General features: G+C 45.7%; 2 protein-coding genes and 1 long non-coding RNA gene across 32 annotated transcripts in view; 2 read left to right on the top strand and 1 right to left on the bottom strand.

Moving 5' to 3' along the window:
• The window catches only part of LOC123803623 (ral-GDS-related protein-like), a 124342-nt gene extending 110270 nt beyond the window's left edge, over positions 1–14072 (top strand). For 2 of the 18 annotated variants that reach the window (XR_015721119.1, XR_015721109.1), the window contains 8 exons: positions 2061–2228; positions 3490–3627; positions 6523–6671; positions 8313–8550; positions 10960–11122; positions 12343–12446; positions 12954–13023; positions 13350–13722. Coding sequence is in view for 1 of the 18 variants with exons in the window: in XM_087853853.1 (XP_087709979.1) it covers positions 11030–11122; positions 12343–12446; positions 12954–13023; positions 13350–13439 (357 nt within the window). In the remaining 17 variants the exon portion in view is untranslated. Of the gene's footprint in view, positions 1–2060; positions 2229–2886; positions 3086–3489; positions 3628–6522; positions 6672–8312; positions 8551–10959; positions 11123–11760; positions 11956–12342; positions 12447–12953; positions 13024–13349 lie in introns of those variants that run through there. The other 16 variants (XR_015721114.1, XR_015721120.1, XR_015721097.1 and 13 more) reach the window with 15 other exon arrangements.
• The window catches only part of LOC148108139 (uncharacterized), a 485477-nt gene that overhangs the window by 322172 nt on the left and 144298 nt on the right, over positions 1–19007 (bottom strand). The gene's annotated exons all lie outside the window — the stretch shown is intronic.
• LOC148108141 (uncharacterized) lies at positions 14319–15030 on the top strand. Its single transcript, XR_015721123.1, has 2 exons — positions 14319–14573; positions 14766–15030. It is a non-coding gene; the product is annotated as an uncharacterized LOC148108141 (long non-coding RNA).

Genomic DNA, 19007 nt, shown 5'->3' on the forward strand with positions numbered 1-19007 from the left:
CCATTTCCATTTCTTTTTGAAACTTTCTTTATCCTGATCTCCTATGTCTTTAAAGTATTGTCTGGTTTTTATTGTGGTGTTGTTAATGTTGACTTCTTTTCTCATATTTCTGATTTTTAATGAATATGCTACATATCATATTAACCAGACAGTTTGTACAAATCATTTGGGTTTTACTGTGACCTTATTTTCCTACAGAGAACATTTCTCTTTGTTTCTTAGGAGGAGGATAACATGATATACCTTTGATTTTGGATTTGGATTACCTCATTGTCTACATTTGTCCAAACTCATCACATGGTTCACTTAACATTTGTGCATTTCCTGATTTATAAATTTTATGTAAAGTACCATAAAGAAATTTTGAACTGTAAGGAAGTGATATGCATGTTGAAATGTTTAGGGGTGAAATGTACTGATGTTTGCAGATTTCTTTGCAATGCATCAAAAATAAAATGGGTTGAAAGAAGGATAAATAGGGGTGGGTTGATAGGTATGTGGTAAGAAAATCTAGCAAATGCTAATGGTAGAATCTAGGCGGCAGTACATGGTATTCACTTTAAAGTATTTCTACTTTATTGTATGTGTGAAAATATTTGTAATACAATTTGGAACAACATTAGAGTGGGACAACATTGTACTTTGTCATATTCTTCTTTGTCTTTGTTGATTGTTCTTGAGATACAAGTCAGAATATTTGTTACATTGATATGTTACCTTCTTGTTATAACACAGACTCCTCTATTCTGGAATTTGATGTGACATCAATGGAAATATATATATTGCATGAATCCTTGTTACACTAAAGTCTGCCTGTAATTGGATCCTGTAGCGTGAACATTAAGGACAGTATGAAATCTCTGAATCTTGAGATTTCAAGACCTAGAATCATCGCTAACTTACTTTGTAACCTTGGGAAAATATCTCATGTGTTCTGAGCCTCAGCTTAATTTTTCATCTATGGAATGAAAACACTTCTGTAGTATTGAGTTCCTCTCCTTTGTGTTTACCCCTCAGTCAGAAATATTCCTTAGAGCTAATACTCAAAAGGCAAATACATTTCTCCTTTACCGTTTTGTTTATATGTTTGGAATCTTACATTAAATCAGAAGTCTTACATGCGTATGTGTAAAGAGAGTCTGTAATGTTCAAAAGTTCATGGGGTGCTCTGTGGCTCAGTCAGCTAAAGTCTGACTCTTGGTTTTGGCTCAGGCAGTGATCTCAGCATCATGGTATTGAGCCCCATGTCAGGCTCTGTGCTCAGTGCTGGAGTCTGCTTGCTCTCTCCCTCATCCACTGCCCTTCCCCTGCTGGGCACATGCTCTCTCTCTTTCTCTCTCTCTCTCAAATAAATGTGAGAAATCGGAAAAAAGAAAGTTCACGTCAATGTGCACAGTGCTACAGCTGGCCAGAGGCTCTCTTTCATGTGTTTTCTGCGAGCGGCATTCACTAGCATACCAGCGAGTACAGAACACCTGAGTACAGTCTTGACTCATTGGTATGCTGGTGAATGTGGGCTCCCAGAAAGGGATGGTAAGGTGGAAGGGAGGGGCGAAAAAGAAGGAAGGAAGAGAAAGACAAAGGGGAAGAAAAAAGAAAGGCTCCAGTTATTAGCATTTGCCAACTTCTGTGGTGTAAATAATCCTTCCGTCACCAGCACGACATCCCTGCACATGGAGTTAGCGGAGGTGTGACAGTTGGCTGCAGCTGGCTGCAGTAGTCTGTCTGTTGTCTTATACTCAGTTTCTAATTCATTGGGCTGTACAACTGTTATGGTTTATGTAGCCACTTAAAGTATCTGTGTAGGCGTGCATGTTGGCTATTTTTGTGAAAAAAATATTCAGAATACAGAAGTTATTTGTAAATTGCATGACATTTTCTGGCCCAATTGAAAATGCCTTTTCTCTTCAGCAAGTTTGGTGTGCACAAAAATATCTGGCTCCGTATGTTTCAGAGGAAAGTCTGAACTTGGTGGTGGTGATTAGAAATGTCTGTTATGCGTCTGTTACAGTGATCTGAGCAGGTGTGGAGTTAAAGGGAGTCTTCTCTTTTTATTTTAGGCATTTTTGTTGCCTTCCTGTGACATCGCTGTAACAAGGAAGGTAGTTCCAGTGTACAGAAAGTGGATCCTCCAGGACAAACCTGTGTTCATGGAAGAACCAGATAAAAAAGAAGCTGCCCTACAAGATGCTGAAAAATTAGGATTTTCAGAGACTGACAGCAAAGAGGTAATACGTTGTTGCTTGTTTCAGCTGGGAGTACACGTATTTTAGCAAAGTCTACCCGATCAGGCGAGGGTGCCAGTCAGTGCGGCACAGGCCGGAGGGGCTCTTTTATCGTAGTTGCTTTTCTCCAGTTGCTGAGTTCCGTGAGGACCTGCTTCAGTGAGGCTGCTTCTGGGCTGTCTTCAGGATCATTGGTCACCTCCTTCCCCTCAGGCTAGGTCCGGCTGTGCATGGCAGCTTCGTCATTCACTGTGGCGGCAGACTTGTTTTATGAACCATCGTATGTTCACACGTCTGCGTATGAGACTAAAAATGTCACTGCCGTATTGGTATTGACATGTTTAAACAAATAGCATTTGAGAAACTAAATTTAGAATGTTTTGGCAGTCTTGTCTTGTGCAGTGGCCTGCCCAGAGCAGCCGAAAGGACTAACCCAATAATGAGTGCTATCTCCTCTCTTAAGAAGCCTCACTTCAGGGCTGGGTGCTGTCCTCAGAGTGAGTGCTGCTGGAATGGAACTTTTCGTCCTGGTTACATAAAGCTAGAGGCTGGATAAACCTAAAACGACACAGTGGGATCTCTTCCTGAAACAAAATATCTGTCATGTTTCTATTTCTGGCATGCTGTTTTGAAACTAGTCTGAGAAATTATTTTTTTTAAGATTTTTATTTATTTATGTGACCGAGAGACAGCCAGCGAGAGAGGGAACATAGCAGGGGAGTGCGAGAGGAAGAAGCAGGCTCCCAGCGGAGGAGCCCGATGTGGGACTCGATCCCGGAACACCGGGATCACGCCCTGAGCCGAAGGCAGACGCTTAAGCACTGTGCTACCCAGGCGCCCCTGAGAAATTATTTCTAAAAGTGAGTGTTGCAGCAATTAACAACAAACATTTAAGACTATTTGTAATCAAAGGCATATCACTTTTAAATATCTGTATTAATTCCATAATTTTTGATTTTTTAATATTGGTGAAATCATTTTAATAACTGGTCATGAGGTCAAAATGAATAGATAAGCAAATGGAATTTATCACACATTTTAAAGGTCTGTTTTAGAGACTCATTCAGTCACTGGACCTGCGTTTATTTCTTCAGCACATACTAAACACTAGGCACTGTTTGAGGTGCTGGAGGTGGTGAACAAAATGGAAAAAAGACTCGCCCTTCTAAAACCTCTATTCTCATGAACTTTGGTGAGTGTAAGGAATTAAATATGTGAACATGTACTTCTTCCCCCTCCGTTAACTGGTTTTTATCTTCTAAAGACCTCATCTGACGGTTCTCGTCATAAGCGATCTTCCAGTTGGGGACGAACATACTCCTTCACGAGTGCAGTGAGCAGAGGATGTGTGACGCAAGAAGAAAATAAGAACGGGAAAGCCAGGGCCCAGGCTATGCTGCAGGTACGTGGCTGCCCGGAAACATAAAGACCTCTGGTTTGAGTCCATTTGAACATTTTGTTTATTGTGATAGCATCATTAAAGTACGGGGATATTTGTATCTACCTGTCAGTAAACAGCTCTTAAGTTCTCATTCTGAGTTTTCTTCCTGACCGCTCATCTTCAGTTTGTAAAGATTCTTTTCTAGTCGAAGGAGACCTATGAGCTGGTTGCAGTTTTTGAGAGGGATTATTACGCAGTGAATGTGAAATGACTGAGATCTAAATCTTAAAAATCATGTCCTGAACACATATGGGGAGTTAGTCCGTCATCTGGACTCTAATTTGCAAGACAAGCATGGTGATTCTATAATCCCATAAAGAATATTCTTCTTAAAAATTGCCTGTTTGATGATAAATGCTCTACTTTTTAAATCTTTATCTGTATGAGTATTTAAATAGAACCAGTGCCATTTGGGAACATTGGAAAGAACAACTTTGGCTGATCACTTAATCTTCCCAGACCTCAGGATTTTACCTCAAAAATGGGGATTGGGAGATTGATTACCTCTTGGCTCCCATCTAGGTGGAAGGTTGTTAGGTCTCTAAGTGAAAACACAGAATGCCTCTTTTTCCCCTGCTCCCTGGCGCCCACCCTCTACCCCATATCCACCTGAGGTAGCATAGGCATAGCTTGCCTGTTGCCCAATTTTCAATGACATGCTTTTGTCATCCATCTCTCAGTAGGATTCCTTGTCATGGTATCCTTTTTGCTTTCAGGTTCATTAGCAGTTTAATACTCCGTAACTATTGAATCTTCTCATTTTTCAGTGAAAATCAGCAAATAATTGGAAATCAACTTGAAACAAAATGAAGATGATTTTACTTGAGTAGCTTCCAAGAACTCCGGTGCCAGTTGTTAGGAAAATCTGTGCCCTCACCAGAGAAGTGCATGCCGGAGTCCCTAGCCTGTGTCCCTTGGTATTCCTTGTCCTCCAAGTGGATTGCCATATGCCATCCTCAGCCATCCCACTGCCAGTATCTCCCTAGGTTCAGGAGAGTGTTAATTTGCTTTCTGAAAGGATCAGTTACATCGACTTGGCCAGACCAAGAAAAAATATTTTCCACTCGATTGTAGCACAACAGTGTTCAAAAATGTTTAGTTTGGATTCTAATAGCTGTGTTTGTTCTCTTTGTATCCAGTATCTTTGGTCCTTTCCTTGGTTCATTAGGAAAAAGTGGCCAAGTACAGGTTGAATAAGCTAGTACTCTTCTCCAGTTGCTGTTGAGAGGTACAATTTGGACGTATTAATTTCTTTTTAATTTTTACCTTAACCAGTACTGACATAGTAGTAAGAAAGATTCATGGAGTTGGCGTTTTGATCTTTTTAAAAAAGAAAATGAGCGGAGAATATAATATATGAAGACTCCTCACTTTTACTTGGGAGTATGCAAAGTTTCCAATTCACATCAAGAAACCAAATACCTTGAGTGAAAGATCTGTCTTGCAGCAGATCGTCTATGCCCTACGTCTTCCAAAAACATGGCCGCGAGGGGCAGCTGGGTGGCTCAGTCGGTTAAGCCTCCGACTCTTGATCTCTCAGCTCAGGTCTTGATCTCAGTCAGGGTAGTAAAAAAATAAAGTGGCCACTAAAATTATACTACCACTGCTAGAGTTGGTTAGTCAAAAAGTTATTTGTTTTCCTTTTTCCCACTTGAAATCTAGGAAAGTCTTCACAATTGCTGTTATAATCTGTTACCAATTATTACAGTGCTTATTTAGTAATTCTTTCTAGAAAAGTAGGCCCTGACACCTTTTTAATCTTGCACAAGATAATCTTAGAGGCTGTCAATATTTAAATTCACCCACTTGACTTTTGAGCATGTTTATTTTAATTTCTTCAGTCCGTTTGTGCATCTATTTTAAGATGTTGTGTTGATAGATTTCATTCCCAGGTGAGCCAGAGAATTCTGTTTGTTCCCAGATCCTTTGAATTTGTACTGCTGAACACAAGGGAGACTTAAGAAGGCATAGGATCTAGGTAGATGGTACCCATCCACCTTCATCACCAGACTGACAACTCAGTCTCCTAAACTGAAGGGTCACCGGTGTCGTCTGTAGTGCCCCTAAGCAGTCACTTACGACTACGTAACAGGCCACATCTGTGCGTCTCACCATTTTCTACTGAAACACCCCTGACAGGAACAGACAGTGAACTTGTACCCCAAAGGTCTGAGGTAGAGTGTAGAGCTGTTGGCTGGTCATCTAAGTTTTTTTGAATCTGTTTTTATCTCAAGAATTCACATAGGTTTTATATCCTACTGCCTAATATCGTTCTCCTAGTCAAGGTATATGCACCTGGAAGCTATGTACTGTTGACCATGTGGCCTTGCCGGTTTCCTGCCTCCCTACAGCTACTAGAGATCTGCGCCCGTGTTGGGTGGTGCTGGCCGTGCTTCCTACCTGCAAAGTTCATGTGCTGGGAGATTCCACAGCAGTCAGATGGTTTTTCCCAGCCACTGTCTGACCACTGCTCCTCTTCCTCTCCCTGTCCCCGACCCCAAAATTTCTCACCCAGAAGCAGTGATCCTATCTTACTGTTTTCCCATTTTCTTTTGAGGTAATGTAAAAAGAAGTCTTCAGAAACTTTTCTGATTCATAAATTTTCTAAAGTTGCACTATTAATTTGTATTAATAATTTTTTTTCTAGGAAAGGTCTTTCAAGTGTGTCAGGTGATTCTAAGAGAAGCATTTTAAAAAATCTTGAGTATGTGTTGGTACCACTTGCCTTAGTTGAAATGACTCAAAGGTGATTGTTTAGTAGAGGGAAATTAATATCATTATCTTTAAGAAAAATTTGTTCAGATTTATGTGTTTAGTTCCATTTATATGTTTACTGTAAAATTTGTTGATTTCAAGGTATTTTTGACCAATGCAACAAACGTCTTTTTGTTGGAACCATGTCCTGAAGTTCCCATGCTCTTAAGAGAACAAGCTGATGCCTGTAAAGCTGTTTTGATTATTCGTAGGCGCATGATAATGGAGCTTACAATGAATAAAAAGACATGGTAAGTTTATTTCAAATTCATTAATACTGTAAAACAGATGTTTCTCTTTTTCAACATAATAATTAGAACATCAAAGCCTCCACTTACTGATGGCTTTACAAAGTGAACAGTAAGATGATAATCAATCTTCTGTAACAGTTTCTGTGAATTATGAAGAAGGTAAGTATCTAGCACTTTGATAGTTTATTTTTATTATTGGCTTTAAAAATGTTACTGAATGAAAAGTAGTCATATTACTTAATAGTAGATTTTTCCATTTTAAATTGTCATCAGACTGCTTTGTGGAAAAGCAATGTAACTGGTGTTTTCTATCATTCTTCATAAGCCCAGGAGAGGTTGTTAATTGCTCTGAAATGCTGTTAACTGATTTTTATTGCTTCCAATTTGAAGCTTTAAATTCACTTTGGAAAACCAATTATCTGAAATGACAGACTGTCAGAATGACTGAATAATAGTACCGTCAAACATATAGTGGCGTCATGAAAATGTGCTTATGCGAAATGTTTTCGTTTTTCTCCTTTGTTTTTGTTTGGTGTCTCTGTGTTTATAATACCCCTGAAAGTACACAGTGCTGTGGGTTTTTCCCATGCCCCCGTCCCATGATGAGCGCATCACTCCAGCTTAGGAGGTGCTTTCAGACGTTGTCAGCAACAGAGACCTCAGAGCCACTCTGTAACCCTCTTTCTTCATGCCCCTCAGTTCTAGTTGTAAAATGCCTCTCCAGCCCGTCCTTTACGTGTTCCTCCCACCCATCGCTGCCCTGGGGCGGCCTGGCTGGGTCAGCCCTGCTGTCAGTGGGCTTTGGCCTCTGTGCTCAGTGCTCAGGGCTGCTGCAAACCAGCTCTGGTGGCCACTTCCCTCCTGGAAGTCCTCAGTGGGGCCCCATTACCACACCTGTGTTCTGGATGCTTTTTCTGGATGTCCTTGAGTCAGCACTAAAGGGAAAGCTCTGTGTGCACCTGGTGGAAAGCATAGAAATGAGGCAGGACTGACCTGGCAGGGGCCCCTAGGGCTGTGGAGTCCAGCCTTTTCCTTTCTCCCATGAAGGGAGGGTGGGCCCAAAGGAATCCCATCAGGTAGCAAGTTCACTGGTACAGAAACCACAGGAATCAAAATGATTATTTTAGGATGTAAATTCCAGGGGCGCCTGGGCGGATCAGTCGTTGGGCATCTGCCTTCGGCTCAGGGCGTGATCCCGGTGTTCAGGGATCAAGCCCCGCATCAGGCATCTCTGATGGGAGCCTGCTTCTTCCTCTTCCACTCCCCCTGCTTGTGTTCCCTCTCTCGCTGGCTGTCTCTCTCTCTGTCAAATACATAAATAAAATCTTTAAAAAAAAAAAAAAAGAAGTAGAATAGTTGTACCGAGAGTTTTGTCTTCTCCCAAGTTACAGCCAGGACCAGCTGCAGACACCAGGGGATTTTGAACCAGTAGCTTTGTTCATGATAATAGCTGATTTCTCCGTAGCTCAGATCCTGATTACAGTTGATCAAATAAATTTTGAGACGCTAAAAGAAAATCAAGATCAAGTGCTTTTTATTTTAAAGTTCATTTTATTCCTAGTAATTTAAAATATTTTGTTAAAACTCATTCTTCTTCCAAATGAGGGTGATTCAGTTCTCTTGTTGGCTCGTTGGTTTTAGACGCTCATGGTGGCGTGGATCCGAGCAAACCTGTGTGTGTACATTTCTCGAGAGCTCTGGGATGACTTCCTTGGTGTGCTGTCCTCCCTCACGGAATGGGAAGAACTCATAAACGAGTGAGCCAACGTCATGGACTCCTAGACAGCAGTGCTGGCGAGAACTGCTTACGGAGTTGAGATGACAAACCTACCTCTAGACAAACTAAGTGAACAAAAGGAAAAGAAGCAGCGAGGCAAAGGTACTTCTACTCTTACAGAGAAATACCAGATGTCTGAGATGGAGGCGGAGTGTGTCTATACATATAGGCAATTAATGCATGGAATTTTGGAATAAACCATACAGGCCGTGTCTTTTTAATGGTGGCGTCGGATGGTGTTTCATAGCACTCTGTCCTCGTAGTAAGGATGATGAATTTATGAAGGGGCTGTGGAGGAAGAAAGAAGATGAAGGGGAGTAGCAGTAGTAGCAACAGGAATAATAATAATGGCTCGTGCTTGTATGTATTCTCTCTCTTCACCCTCTTGGTAACTTCTGCGTTACTATCCAGGTATCACAGACAGAAACTGAAGTACAGAGAGTCCATGGTGATGGGCTCACTCAAGGTACCTAGCTGAGAAGTGGGAAAGCCAGAAATCGAAGCTGGGCAAGTCCAGCTCCGGGCACCACACTAGAAAGACGTATTCCAGTGCCTGCTTAGGCAAGCTAGAAAAATTCTGAGTGTTTCAGATGGGAGTCATTTTGGCTTTTTTTGTTCTAGATAAAAGTTGTTCTGAGACCTCGAGTCAGATCAAGGTGGAAAACATCAGTGGTGGTTTCTACTGGGGACAACAATTTGTCTTCATTACTGTTTTAAGGCTGTGACACAGTCTTGAGATTAATTCCCTTCTACTCCAATTTATTGTGTAAAGATTTTGAGGCAGTTCATAGAAGTACCTATAATACAATAGATAAAATGGGTAAGGACACTGGGGCAAATTTAAAGGGAGCGGAGTTGCCGGAGTGGTTAAGATGCCAGAATGCATGCCAGAGAGCCCCGTATGCTTGCTAGGGAGGGAGAAGGGGAGCAAGCTCAGATGTTACTCTGATCTTCACAGGGTTACAGCAGAGGATCACAGATTACAAATGGGGAACATCGACAGCTTAGGTGATACATAGCTTTTCTTGGTCCTAAAACTTGGGAGGAGTTTCTTCTCCCAAGATGCATAAAGTATACATTGCTTGCTTTGGGTAGACTATAGCCTCAACAATAGCCTTATTATAGACTGTATCAGCTTTTCCTGTGTGACAGATCACCCCAAAACATAGTGACTTAAAGGAACAGCCAGTTGTTTAAATCATGATTTTATGAGTTGGCAGTTTGGGTTGGACACAATTGGGAGTTCTGCTGGATTCCCTCCTGTGTTTGTGGTCAGCTAGGCTGTCAAATAATCAGCCAGGCAGCTCTAGGGTTGGCCAGCTGTCAGCTGGGGCAGTGATGGGGGGACTTGGCCACATATCTTTTATTGCCCAGCAGGCCAGCTCAGGCTTTTTTGGTGAGGTTTTAGGTTTCCAGGAGCAGCAACAGGGCAAGCCCAGATTTTCCAACGCATTTCAAATCTCTGCTTGCTCATTTTGCTAGCAAAGCAAGTCATGTGATGAAGCCCAGGGTCATTGTGGGAGAGGCCCACAGAGGATGTGGATGTGGGGAGGTGTGAACCAATTATGGTGATTACTTAACCATATAAACATGTCATTAATGGGACTGATTCTTATAATATCTTCGCTGCAGTCTGTGAGTGGCTGTATTTATTTATAGGAAGGTAAACAATCTGAAAAACACTGTTTATGGAATGATACAGAATGAATTCAATTATGTAATTAATGCCTTTGTCAAATATTTCCGATTGATCTATCATCTTGCTTATGAGGAGATAATGCTAAGTGAAATAAGTCAAGCAGAGAAAGACAATTATCATATGGTTTCTCTCATCTATGGAACATAAGAACTAGGAAAATCGGTAGGGGAAGAAAGGGATAAAGAAAGGGGGGTGATCAGAAGGGGGAATGAAGCATGAGAGACTATGAACTCTGAGAAACAAACTGAGGGCTACAGAGGGGAGGGGGGTGGGGGAATGGGATGGGCTGGTGATGGGTAGTAAGGAGGGCACGTATTGCATGGTGCACTGGGTGTTATGCGCAACTAACGAATCATCGAACTTTGCATCAAAAACCAGGGATGTGCTGTATGGTGACTAACATAATATATTTTTAAAAAAATTTTTTTAAATTAAAAATAAAAATGAATTCAAATGTTCATTATAAAAATACTTGCCTCTAAGCACTGGATTTGTGGAAACAAAACATACTCTCAGGAACCTGGGTGTGAAAACGACCCTTAGGTGGCAGCCACCAGCACATTACCTGTGCAGAAATCTCTGTCTCGGTCTCTTATCTCCTGTATTTCTCTTGGATCCTTGACCACTCATTTGAAATACTTGACCAGAGCTCTAGGAGAGGAAAGCAGAGAAGTGGTACCTAATTTTGCAACAAGAGAAGCTGCCGATTATATACAGTTGGATTTATGAAATCTGCTGAGTAACACAGGCTGTGCAATGAATGATAAGGAAGTCAGCCTTTAGATTATTTTTCTTGTCTTATCCTTTATCAGGCTGTGTTCTATTCTCCGAAAGGAGCCACCGTGGGGAGATCCTGTTCTCTCAGCTGGCGGAGCCACCCGGATGTGGCCGAGCCAGTGCGATCGAGGAGCGCCACCACATCTGGGGCACCGGGAGCTGAGAAAGCAAGAAATATTGTTCGCCAGGATACAACTGGTAAACGTTTATTTAAGTGCTTCTGTGAGGTCCAGTTGCTATCTAAGATGGATTTATAGGAATAAAATGTTATAAAAGCTTTAAAATTCGACTCAGAACATAAATACATGGCCTTTTATTAAGTAGGATGTTTCCGTATCTTTTAATTGTCTCTTCTGTTCTCTTCAAATCTGTTTTTGATACTTATTTCTGAATCATTCATTGTGAAAAAGAACTTGAGCTGTCACTACTGAGTGAGATATATGTGCAAAAGAGAGAAAATAGATATTTTGTTAGAAGCCTAAAACAAATAGATTCTCAGTAATCGCACAGCTGCATCATGTTGTTGAGCAGCGTGAATCTTAGTGTGGCGCTGTTCCAACACAGAAAAAGAGAATAATGCACATAGTTTGCAGGACTGGAGGGGGATATTGAAGTGCCTTGCTTCTGTTGGGAAGTGGAGCTTTACATGCCTGGGGCTGTTGTCCTTCTACCCTGTTCCCTCAGTGAAAAACAATGGAATGAAATCCACGGTCTCCACCCAGACTCAGGCCAGATTCTCAGCTCCCTGAGGTCCAGCTCTGACCTGTGACCCCTACGTAGGACATAAGTCTTGCATGGGAAATGGCTGGGTGAACCAAGGTCCGCCTGTTCTCTAGGAGCTGTTCAAGAAGCTGTTGCCCCATTAGTGCCTGGGCTCCATCTGGTCCAAGCGCAACAAGCCTGGCAGTGAGCACCTGGCACCCACGGTCCGGGCCACTGTCGCCCAGTTCAACGGTGTGGCCAAGTGTGTCATCACCACCTGTCTTGGCAACCCGAGCATGACAGCCCGGGACAGGGCCATGGTGGTGGAGCACTGGATCAAGGTGGCCAAGGTATGCAACGGGAAGCCCAGCCGAGGTGCTCTCCTGAGTCTCGGGCACTGCTCTTCCCTTGATCAGGTCTCAGGGTGGAAGGCCCTGGTCTTTGCCCTAGGACTGTGCAGTCCCTAGGCTCTTTGGTCCAGGGGCATGCTGACCTCGCCTTGCGTGGCCCTATGCTGGGATGTCCGTTTCTGCCTGGCTCCTTCCTTGGAGTGAGGTAAAATCCTCCTCCTCCTCTGGGCCTCACGTGTGCCCTTCGGCACGTCCCTGGACAGCGGCTTCCTCCAGCAGGAGTGCCTTCCCCTGAGGGGGACTGAAGCTTGAGAGCCAATCAGGTGCTGGCTCCCCACATGACAGCCGATTCTCTTCCCTCCCCAGGCCTGTCAAGCCCTGAGGAACTACTCCTCCTTACATGCCATCCTCTCGGCTCTGCAGAGTGTCTCCATTCACCGCCTCGAGAACACGTGGGGGAAGGTTTCCAGGTGAGTAGGCCTCTCTCCATGGAGGGACCAGGATGGACGACAGAGCTCCCAGACGCTTGTCCTCTTCCCCCTCAGGCAGCTTGGACCTTCTGGGAGGCGGCAAACCCCGACCACAAGACCTGGGCTGGTGGGTGCGTCTCTCAGCCTTCCTGGTGAAGAGGCCACCATGCCTCCCGCTTTAGAAATCAGTTTTGCCAAATGTCCCACACGGGGCTGAGCTGCATTAAATCTCTTCACGTGTTTCCTTGACAGCCACTAAGCTCTCTGCCCATTTGAACCCCAAATTGACCCAAACAGTGTTTCTCAATGAATATGGGAAGGGAGGCCCAGGACGAGCCACATGAGAGCTCCCTCCCATGTCCTACAAAGACCTTAGTGCTCAGAGGATTCCAGAAGAAACCCTCAACCAGGCAGGTTGACACTCTGGGGTTCTCAAAGAAAAGGCACTCGCACTCAACCCTGCCACATTATTCGTCCATTGATCCTGCCTCCCTTGCCTCTCTTCAGGAAGCCATTGAGGATCGTTCAAAAGCTGTGCAGCAAGGACACCGCACAGGGCAGGAACCTGCTCATCAAGGTAGCCTGGAAGGTGCAGGTCTGGAAAGAGGAGGGGTGGGAGGGAACAGGGTCCTGCGAGGATGAAGTCGGGAATGGTCTGAAGCATTCCTTGGGGAGGGGAAGCCTTTGGCATGAATGTGGTGACAGCCTAGGTGAGGATGCTGTTGGCGGTGAGGGGGCAAGCAGGTGGTGTCCAAGCAGACTCCCTAGCCTTGACACCCTCTCTCTTAGTGTCGACAGCTGCTCCACGTGGTCACCTGGGGTGGGCCAGGAGGCTGGAGCTTTTTCAGGGGAGGGTCCTTGTGGGCAACAGAGAACAGTGACTCATCCCCCTCTCCCCCTTAGGACACAGGGTGTCGTGCCCTTCCTTGGCACTTTCCTCACCAAGTTGCTGATGTTGGATACCACAGTGGAGGTCTATCTGGAGGTGGGTGAGCCTGAAGATTGTGGGGGATGGACCAGAATCTGGACCTTTGGGAATAGAGCACCCCTGTAATGAGCCCTGAGCTCTCAGGACTCGGCAAACCTACCCTGATGACAGCCTCAGAGCTGCGCCTGTGAGGCCGGGGTCTCTTGGCCATCTCAGCGATGAGCGAGGTGAGGCTGCAGTTAGGCCACGGCTCCCGGTGCCGAAGACTGGTGAAGCAGCAGAGCTTCCTGAAGGCAAAGCTGCGTGAGGTCTGTCTGAGTGGACCTCAGCCTCCCCCGGTGAGTTTGCCCGTGGGGGGAGAATGAAGTCAGGACCCTCCACATCAGCGAGCACCTCCGTAGCCGCAGCAGCCCCTTCCTGCCTGAGGCTTCGGCCTCCCCTACTGTCTTCCGAGAGGGTGGTGCTGCAGGGTCCCGACCTGTAGCCAGTCCATCTGCCCCATGTCCTCCTTTCTCAGGACCCCAGAGCCTGACCTACATCCCAGGCCCGCTATCTGTGTATGCACGGCCCCCTCACGGGTCCTGGCCATGGTGCAGCCTGAGAAGGGATGGGAATCAAGTGCTCCTAAGAACCAGGGGCCTCATTCTGATGGACTTTGTCTGCATTCCAGGGGAATGAGATCAACCACCAGAAAAGAAATAAGGTGAGCATATGTGGCGCTTCCCGCAGGGAAGGGTAGGGAGTGGGCCTCAGAGATGTCCCTGGGAAGAACATTGCTTGGCTCCATGCCCTCCACCTCACATTTCCTGGGATCCCTTGAGAAGAAAGCAGTGCAAGTCCCATCCCTTTAGGAGATGGGGACAGAGCATGGCATCCAGGAGAACTTCCCGGAGGAGGGGCTACTGATACTCACCTCTGAGAACAGGTGGAGACCAGATGAATCTGCAGGCAGGAGGGTGGCCATGTGTGCCAGGATCTGAGATGGGTCCCCGGTCCTGCTGCTCAACCCTCACCAGACCCTGCAGCTCCCCGCCCCCCAATGCTCCGTATACATCCTGTGCTTCTCTCTCTGCTCAGGAATACCAAGTCATGACGGACATCATGCTGCTCCAGGTGGCTGCCGAGAATTACACCCTAGAGCCCGAGGATCCTTTTTGGGCCTGGTTCCAGGCTATGGAGCCGCTCAGCGAGGCTGAGAGGTGAGGCCCATCAGGAGCTGGGTCGGTGAGGTTCGGGGTGGACTCTTTCTGCTGGCCACTCCTGGGATCCTCCTTCCCTGGGCAGCCTCAGGCCTTTTTGCCGGGGCGCCAGACTCCAGCTGTGGGCAAATACTGGCAGGGACTCTTGAATGGAAGCTCCTGGGCAACTCACAGGTGTCCCTCTGTCCTTAGCTACACCCTGTCCTGCCAGCTGGAGCCCCGGTCCTAGCTGGTCAGCAGCACTCAAGAAGGAGAAGAACTGCCGCAGTCAACCTCAGGGCTGAGCAAGTGTCCAGTGGCCCTGCAGGGATTCCTCAGCAGCTGCATCCTTGTGCCCATTTTCTCCACACCCCTTCCCCCCATCTATTTCCTTATGTAGGGGCACCATTTAGTTGTTTTAAATAGTACCGTGATAGATTTGCATGTTAGGAGAGTAAAGCCCTTGTTTTGTTTTAGAGCCCATGTGTGTGGTTTGGGTCTTTTACTTCCTGCAGTAATGGAAAACTTGCACAGACTCTCGTATTCGTTCCTGACCTAGGAAATCTTCCAGAGTCATCAGCTACTGTATGTGGGAGGAAGGAGAAGTGGCAACCCTTCTCCCTAGCCACTGGAGGGCACCCCAAAATCCCCCTTACTCAGAGCACGGGTCCATTTCAGTCAATGAATTTGGGCAAACAGCAGAGACAGCCCCTCAGAACTCCTGAGATTTAGAGGTTGCAGGGACTTTCCCAGGAATAGCAACGACCACTGAAAGTGGGAGTCTTTAAGACTTGTACGCCCCAGAACTCCTTCCTGCCCCAGGACTGGGGTTGCCTTTCTCCACTCTAAGGCCAGGAAGACTGTGTCCTGCTTCTTCCGTTGAGATGCTTTTTTGGTTTAGTGTTTGGTTTTGTATTGCCCCCATATTTGGAACTTGTCGTATTGTAGTTCAATCTCTGGAACTGCATCAGCACCTAGTGGGGAAAAACACGGAAGGAGATCAAATCCTGCGTGTGAAGGGGACAAAGCCAGAGGAAGATAATTTGCAGATGGACTCAGGGCAGGCAGGACTTTCCAGCCTCAGTCTCCCCGTTGGCCGTTTACCAAGTTTGGAATCTTTCTGGGATTCTTGTCAATGATCTCTGGATTCCCTTTCCTGCTTGTTTTGTGCGTTGGGAAAAGATGGGAGGGGTACTTTAAAGGGCACACCTGAGCCTGGTTCCATGAACATCTATGCTGACCTAGGAGCCAGGATTTCCAGCCTTCGTGCATCTCCTTATGCGGTTCTTCTGAAGCAGCAGTTCCCTCCAGGCCCCAGGCTCTGGGTCAGATGCACAATAGCTACTGTTCCCTGGCTGGCATCTGATGGATCAGGGACGGGCTCTTTCTTGCCAGGATAATGGGCCATATCCTTGACCAGAGAAACCCCACACTCTCCTTGCTGTCCGTCATGACTTTCAGGTCCATGTTTTCTGAAGTCCATCATCTCTATTTCTTTTATAATAATTTTTTTATTATGTTAGTCAGCATACAGTACTTCCCTCGTTTTTGATGTAAAGTTCCATGACTCATTACTTGTGTCTAACACCCAGTGCACCATGCAATATGTGCCCTCCTTAATACCCAACACCAGCCTATCCCAATCCCCCACTCCCCTCCTCTCTGAAGCCCTCAGTTTGTTTCCCAGTGTCCATAGTCTCTTGTGGTTCATTTCCCCTTCTGTTTACCCCCCCTTCTTCCCTTTCTTCTCCTACTGATCTTCCTACTTCTTATGTTCCATAAATGAGTGAAACCATATGATAATTTTCCTTCTCTGTTTGACTTGACTTAGCATTATCTCCTCCAGTCCCGTCTATGTTGCAGCAAATGTTGAGAAATCGTTCTTTTTGATGGCTGAGTAATATTCCATTGTCACTAATATTCAACAGTTTACACACTCAGTCTCAGTTTGCACACTTACACTGACTTGTCCGAAATTAGGTACTCAGCCTGAGCCCCCAGACCTACTGGGTCCCCCGCGCATTGAAAGTGACCAGATGAGAAGCATCTCGCATGCAACTGGTTGCCAAAACAAAGCAGGGGTACGAATACTTCTATCAGACAAAACAGAATATAAAAAAAAAAAAGAGTAGTGACTCACAAAGAAGGACACTGTGTCCCAATCATGGAGACAATGCAACAAGAAGATAGAACAATTTTAAATTTTTAGACACCCATCATAGGAGGACCCAAATACATAAAACAGTTAATAACAAAAAGCAGGCAACTAATTGACTGTAATACAATACATTAGGGGATCTAACACCCCCCTTCTATTAATGGATACATGATCCAAACTGAAAATCAACAAGGAAACAGTGGCTTTGGGTGATGCACTGGTTTTAACAGACGCATGCAGAACATTCCATCCTCCAACAGCACATACTCATTCCTTTCGATTGCACATGAAACGTCCTCCAGAGCAGATCACATATTAGGCTACCGAACAAGTCTCTACTAATTCAAAAAGATGGAAGTCATGGCATACATCTTTTCTGACCACAATGGTATGGACTAGAAATCAACCACAAGAGAAAAACCTGGAAAGACCATGAACACAAGGAGGTGAAAGAACACGCTCCCGAGAAATGAGTGGGTCAACCAGGAATTCAAAATAGGAAAAAAAATTACATGGAATCCAAGAACAATGACAAGACAAGCGTCCCAAAACTTTGGGATACAACAAAAGTGAATCTTAGAGGACCGGTTACAGCAATACAGGCCAGCTCCAAAAGCAAGAACAATCTCCCATCCCATCACCTGACACAAAGGGATCTAGCATAAGAACAGCAGAGAGCTCTAGAGCAGGGGATCAGCCTTGGTGCGTTGGAGCTCTTGCTGTTGGGCCCATGCATAGCTTCCGTCCTTGCTCAATTTCCCAGCAGGTATGGTGTTCTTTCCTTTCCTGCACAACAACTCCCACCATGTCCACTGGGGAATCAACCCTTTATGGAATTCTAGAATGCTAGAAACTGCCAAAAAGGCCCAGGAAACAACCGTGCCTTCCCCATTTGGTATATCAAGGTGCCGATTAGCTTTCTCTTTGGGGAACATTCAACAGTGGTTTTTGAGACATTGTCTTAGGCCTGGATCCCCTGGGGATCTCGTGAAAATACAGATTCTGATTCAGTAACACTGGGAGGGACCTGAGACTCTGCATTTCCAACACGCCCTCTGCGGATGCTGAGGCCACTTGTCCACGGACCACCCTGACAAACGGCACCAGCAGGCCATTTGACCAAAGTTATCTGTTTCACCACTGAAAACAGAATTTTCAGCAAAGTTTGGCCACAACGAGGAGGACTTTTTATTGCCGGGAAGATAAACAGCCAGGGCAGGGCTTTGTCCACACCTGCAGGCCTCTCCTCTTCTTCTCTTCCAGGGCATATGGAGGCAGGATTGAAGGAGGTCAATAGTTTAGGAGCTTCTTTAGGTCTGTGGGTTTTCTTTCCTGTGCCCTCCTGTATCTCTGCGATGTGTGCAGAGCACAAAGTCCTTCCAAGAGGGATGGCCGAGGCTGAAAGGGGGTAGAGTGGGAGCCTGAGCTCCTGAGTCAGCCCTGGCACGTGGGCAGAGGCAGGTGCTAGGGGCCACTCTGTGTGTGGTGCACGGGCTCCCTCGCAAGTCCCCATGAACGGGCCAGAGGAGCTTCAGAGAGGACGGGCAGAAGACCCAATATTGCTCCAGGCGACAGAGGAGGGAAAAGACAGGTTGGTTCATGGCTGAATGGGCTTGGATGTGGCTGCAGGATGGAAAGTGGCTGCAGATATACTACAGCCCCGTTCAGGGTAGTCTTGATAGAATGCAGCGACGGGAAATTCTTTCGAGCATTTCAAAATTCTTTCAATTCTTTCAGGTGGTATGGAAAGAAAAGCAGCCTGAGGAAAGAATATACATTGGCTCGTGGCAGTGGTAGATGATTTGGCTCGTTGGTCAGGGACTGGGAGGAAGAAGATTTATGACAATTAGTCCTGGGGAACAGACATGTAGGTGGACCCATGGGAGTGGGCAGCAGGTATGATGATCTGTGTATCACACATTGACATCCGCCCAAGCGCATTCAACCTGGAAAAGGCACTAAGCAGCCGAGTACATCTTGGCCACTTGATATCCATTCTAGCCTCTCGCATTGCCCATCCCAGTGCTAGCATAACGGGCTCAGGAATGGACATGGTGACAAGGATGGAAGGCAGGGCCCCAAGACCTTCCCATTTCTTCTTTCAGCAACTATGCTCTGAGCGCTCAGCCTGTGCCAGGTGAGTTGGTGCGCCCCAGTGCAGTCTGCAAATGGCCAAGTTGTTTCTGCTGTTCTGATGGAGAACACCTTGAAAGCAAGACGTGTGAAAGAACAGAGCAGATATTATACTCCAGTTACCAGCACAGTGTAGTAGGGAGGGCTAGGGAGTCACAGGAGAG

The sequence above is a fragment of the Ursus americanus genome, chromosome 22 (assembly GCF_024610735.1).
Source record: "Ursus americanus isolate L20-20 chromosome 22, mUrsAme1.1.p, whole genome shotgun sequence".
In the NCBI taxonomy this organism is placed as follows: Eukaryota; Metazoa; Chordata; class Mammalia; order Carnivora; family Ursidae; genus Ursus; species Ursus americanus.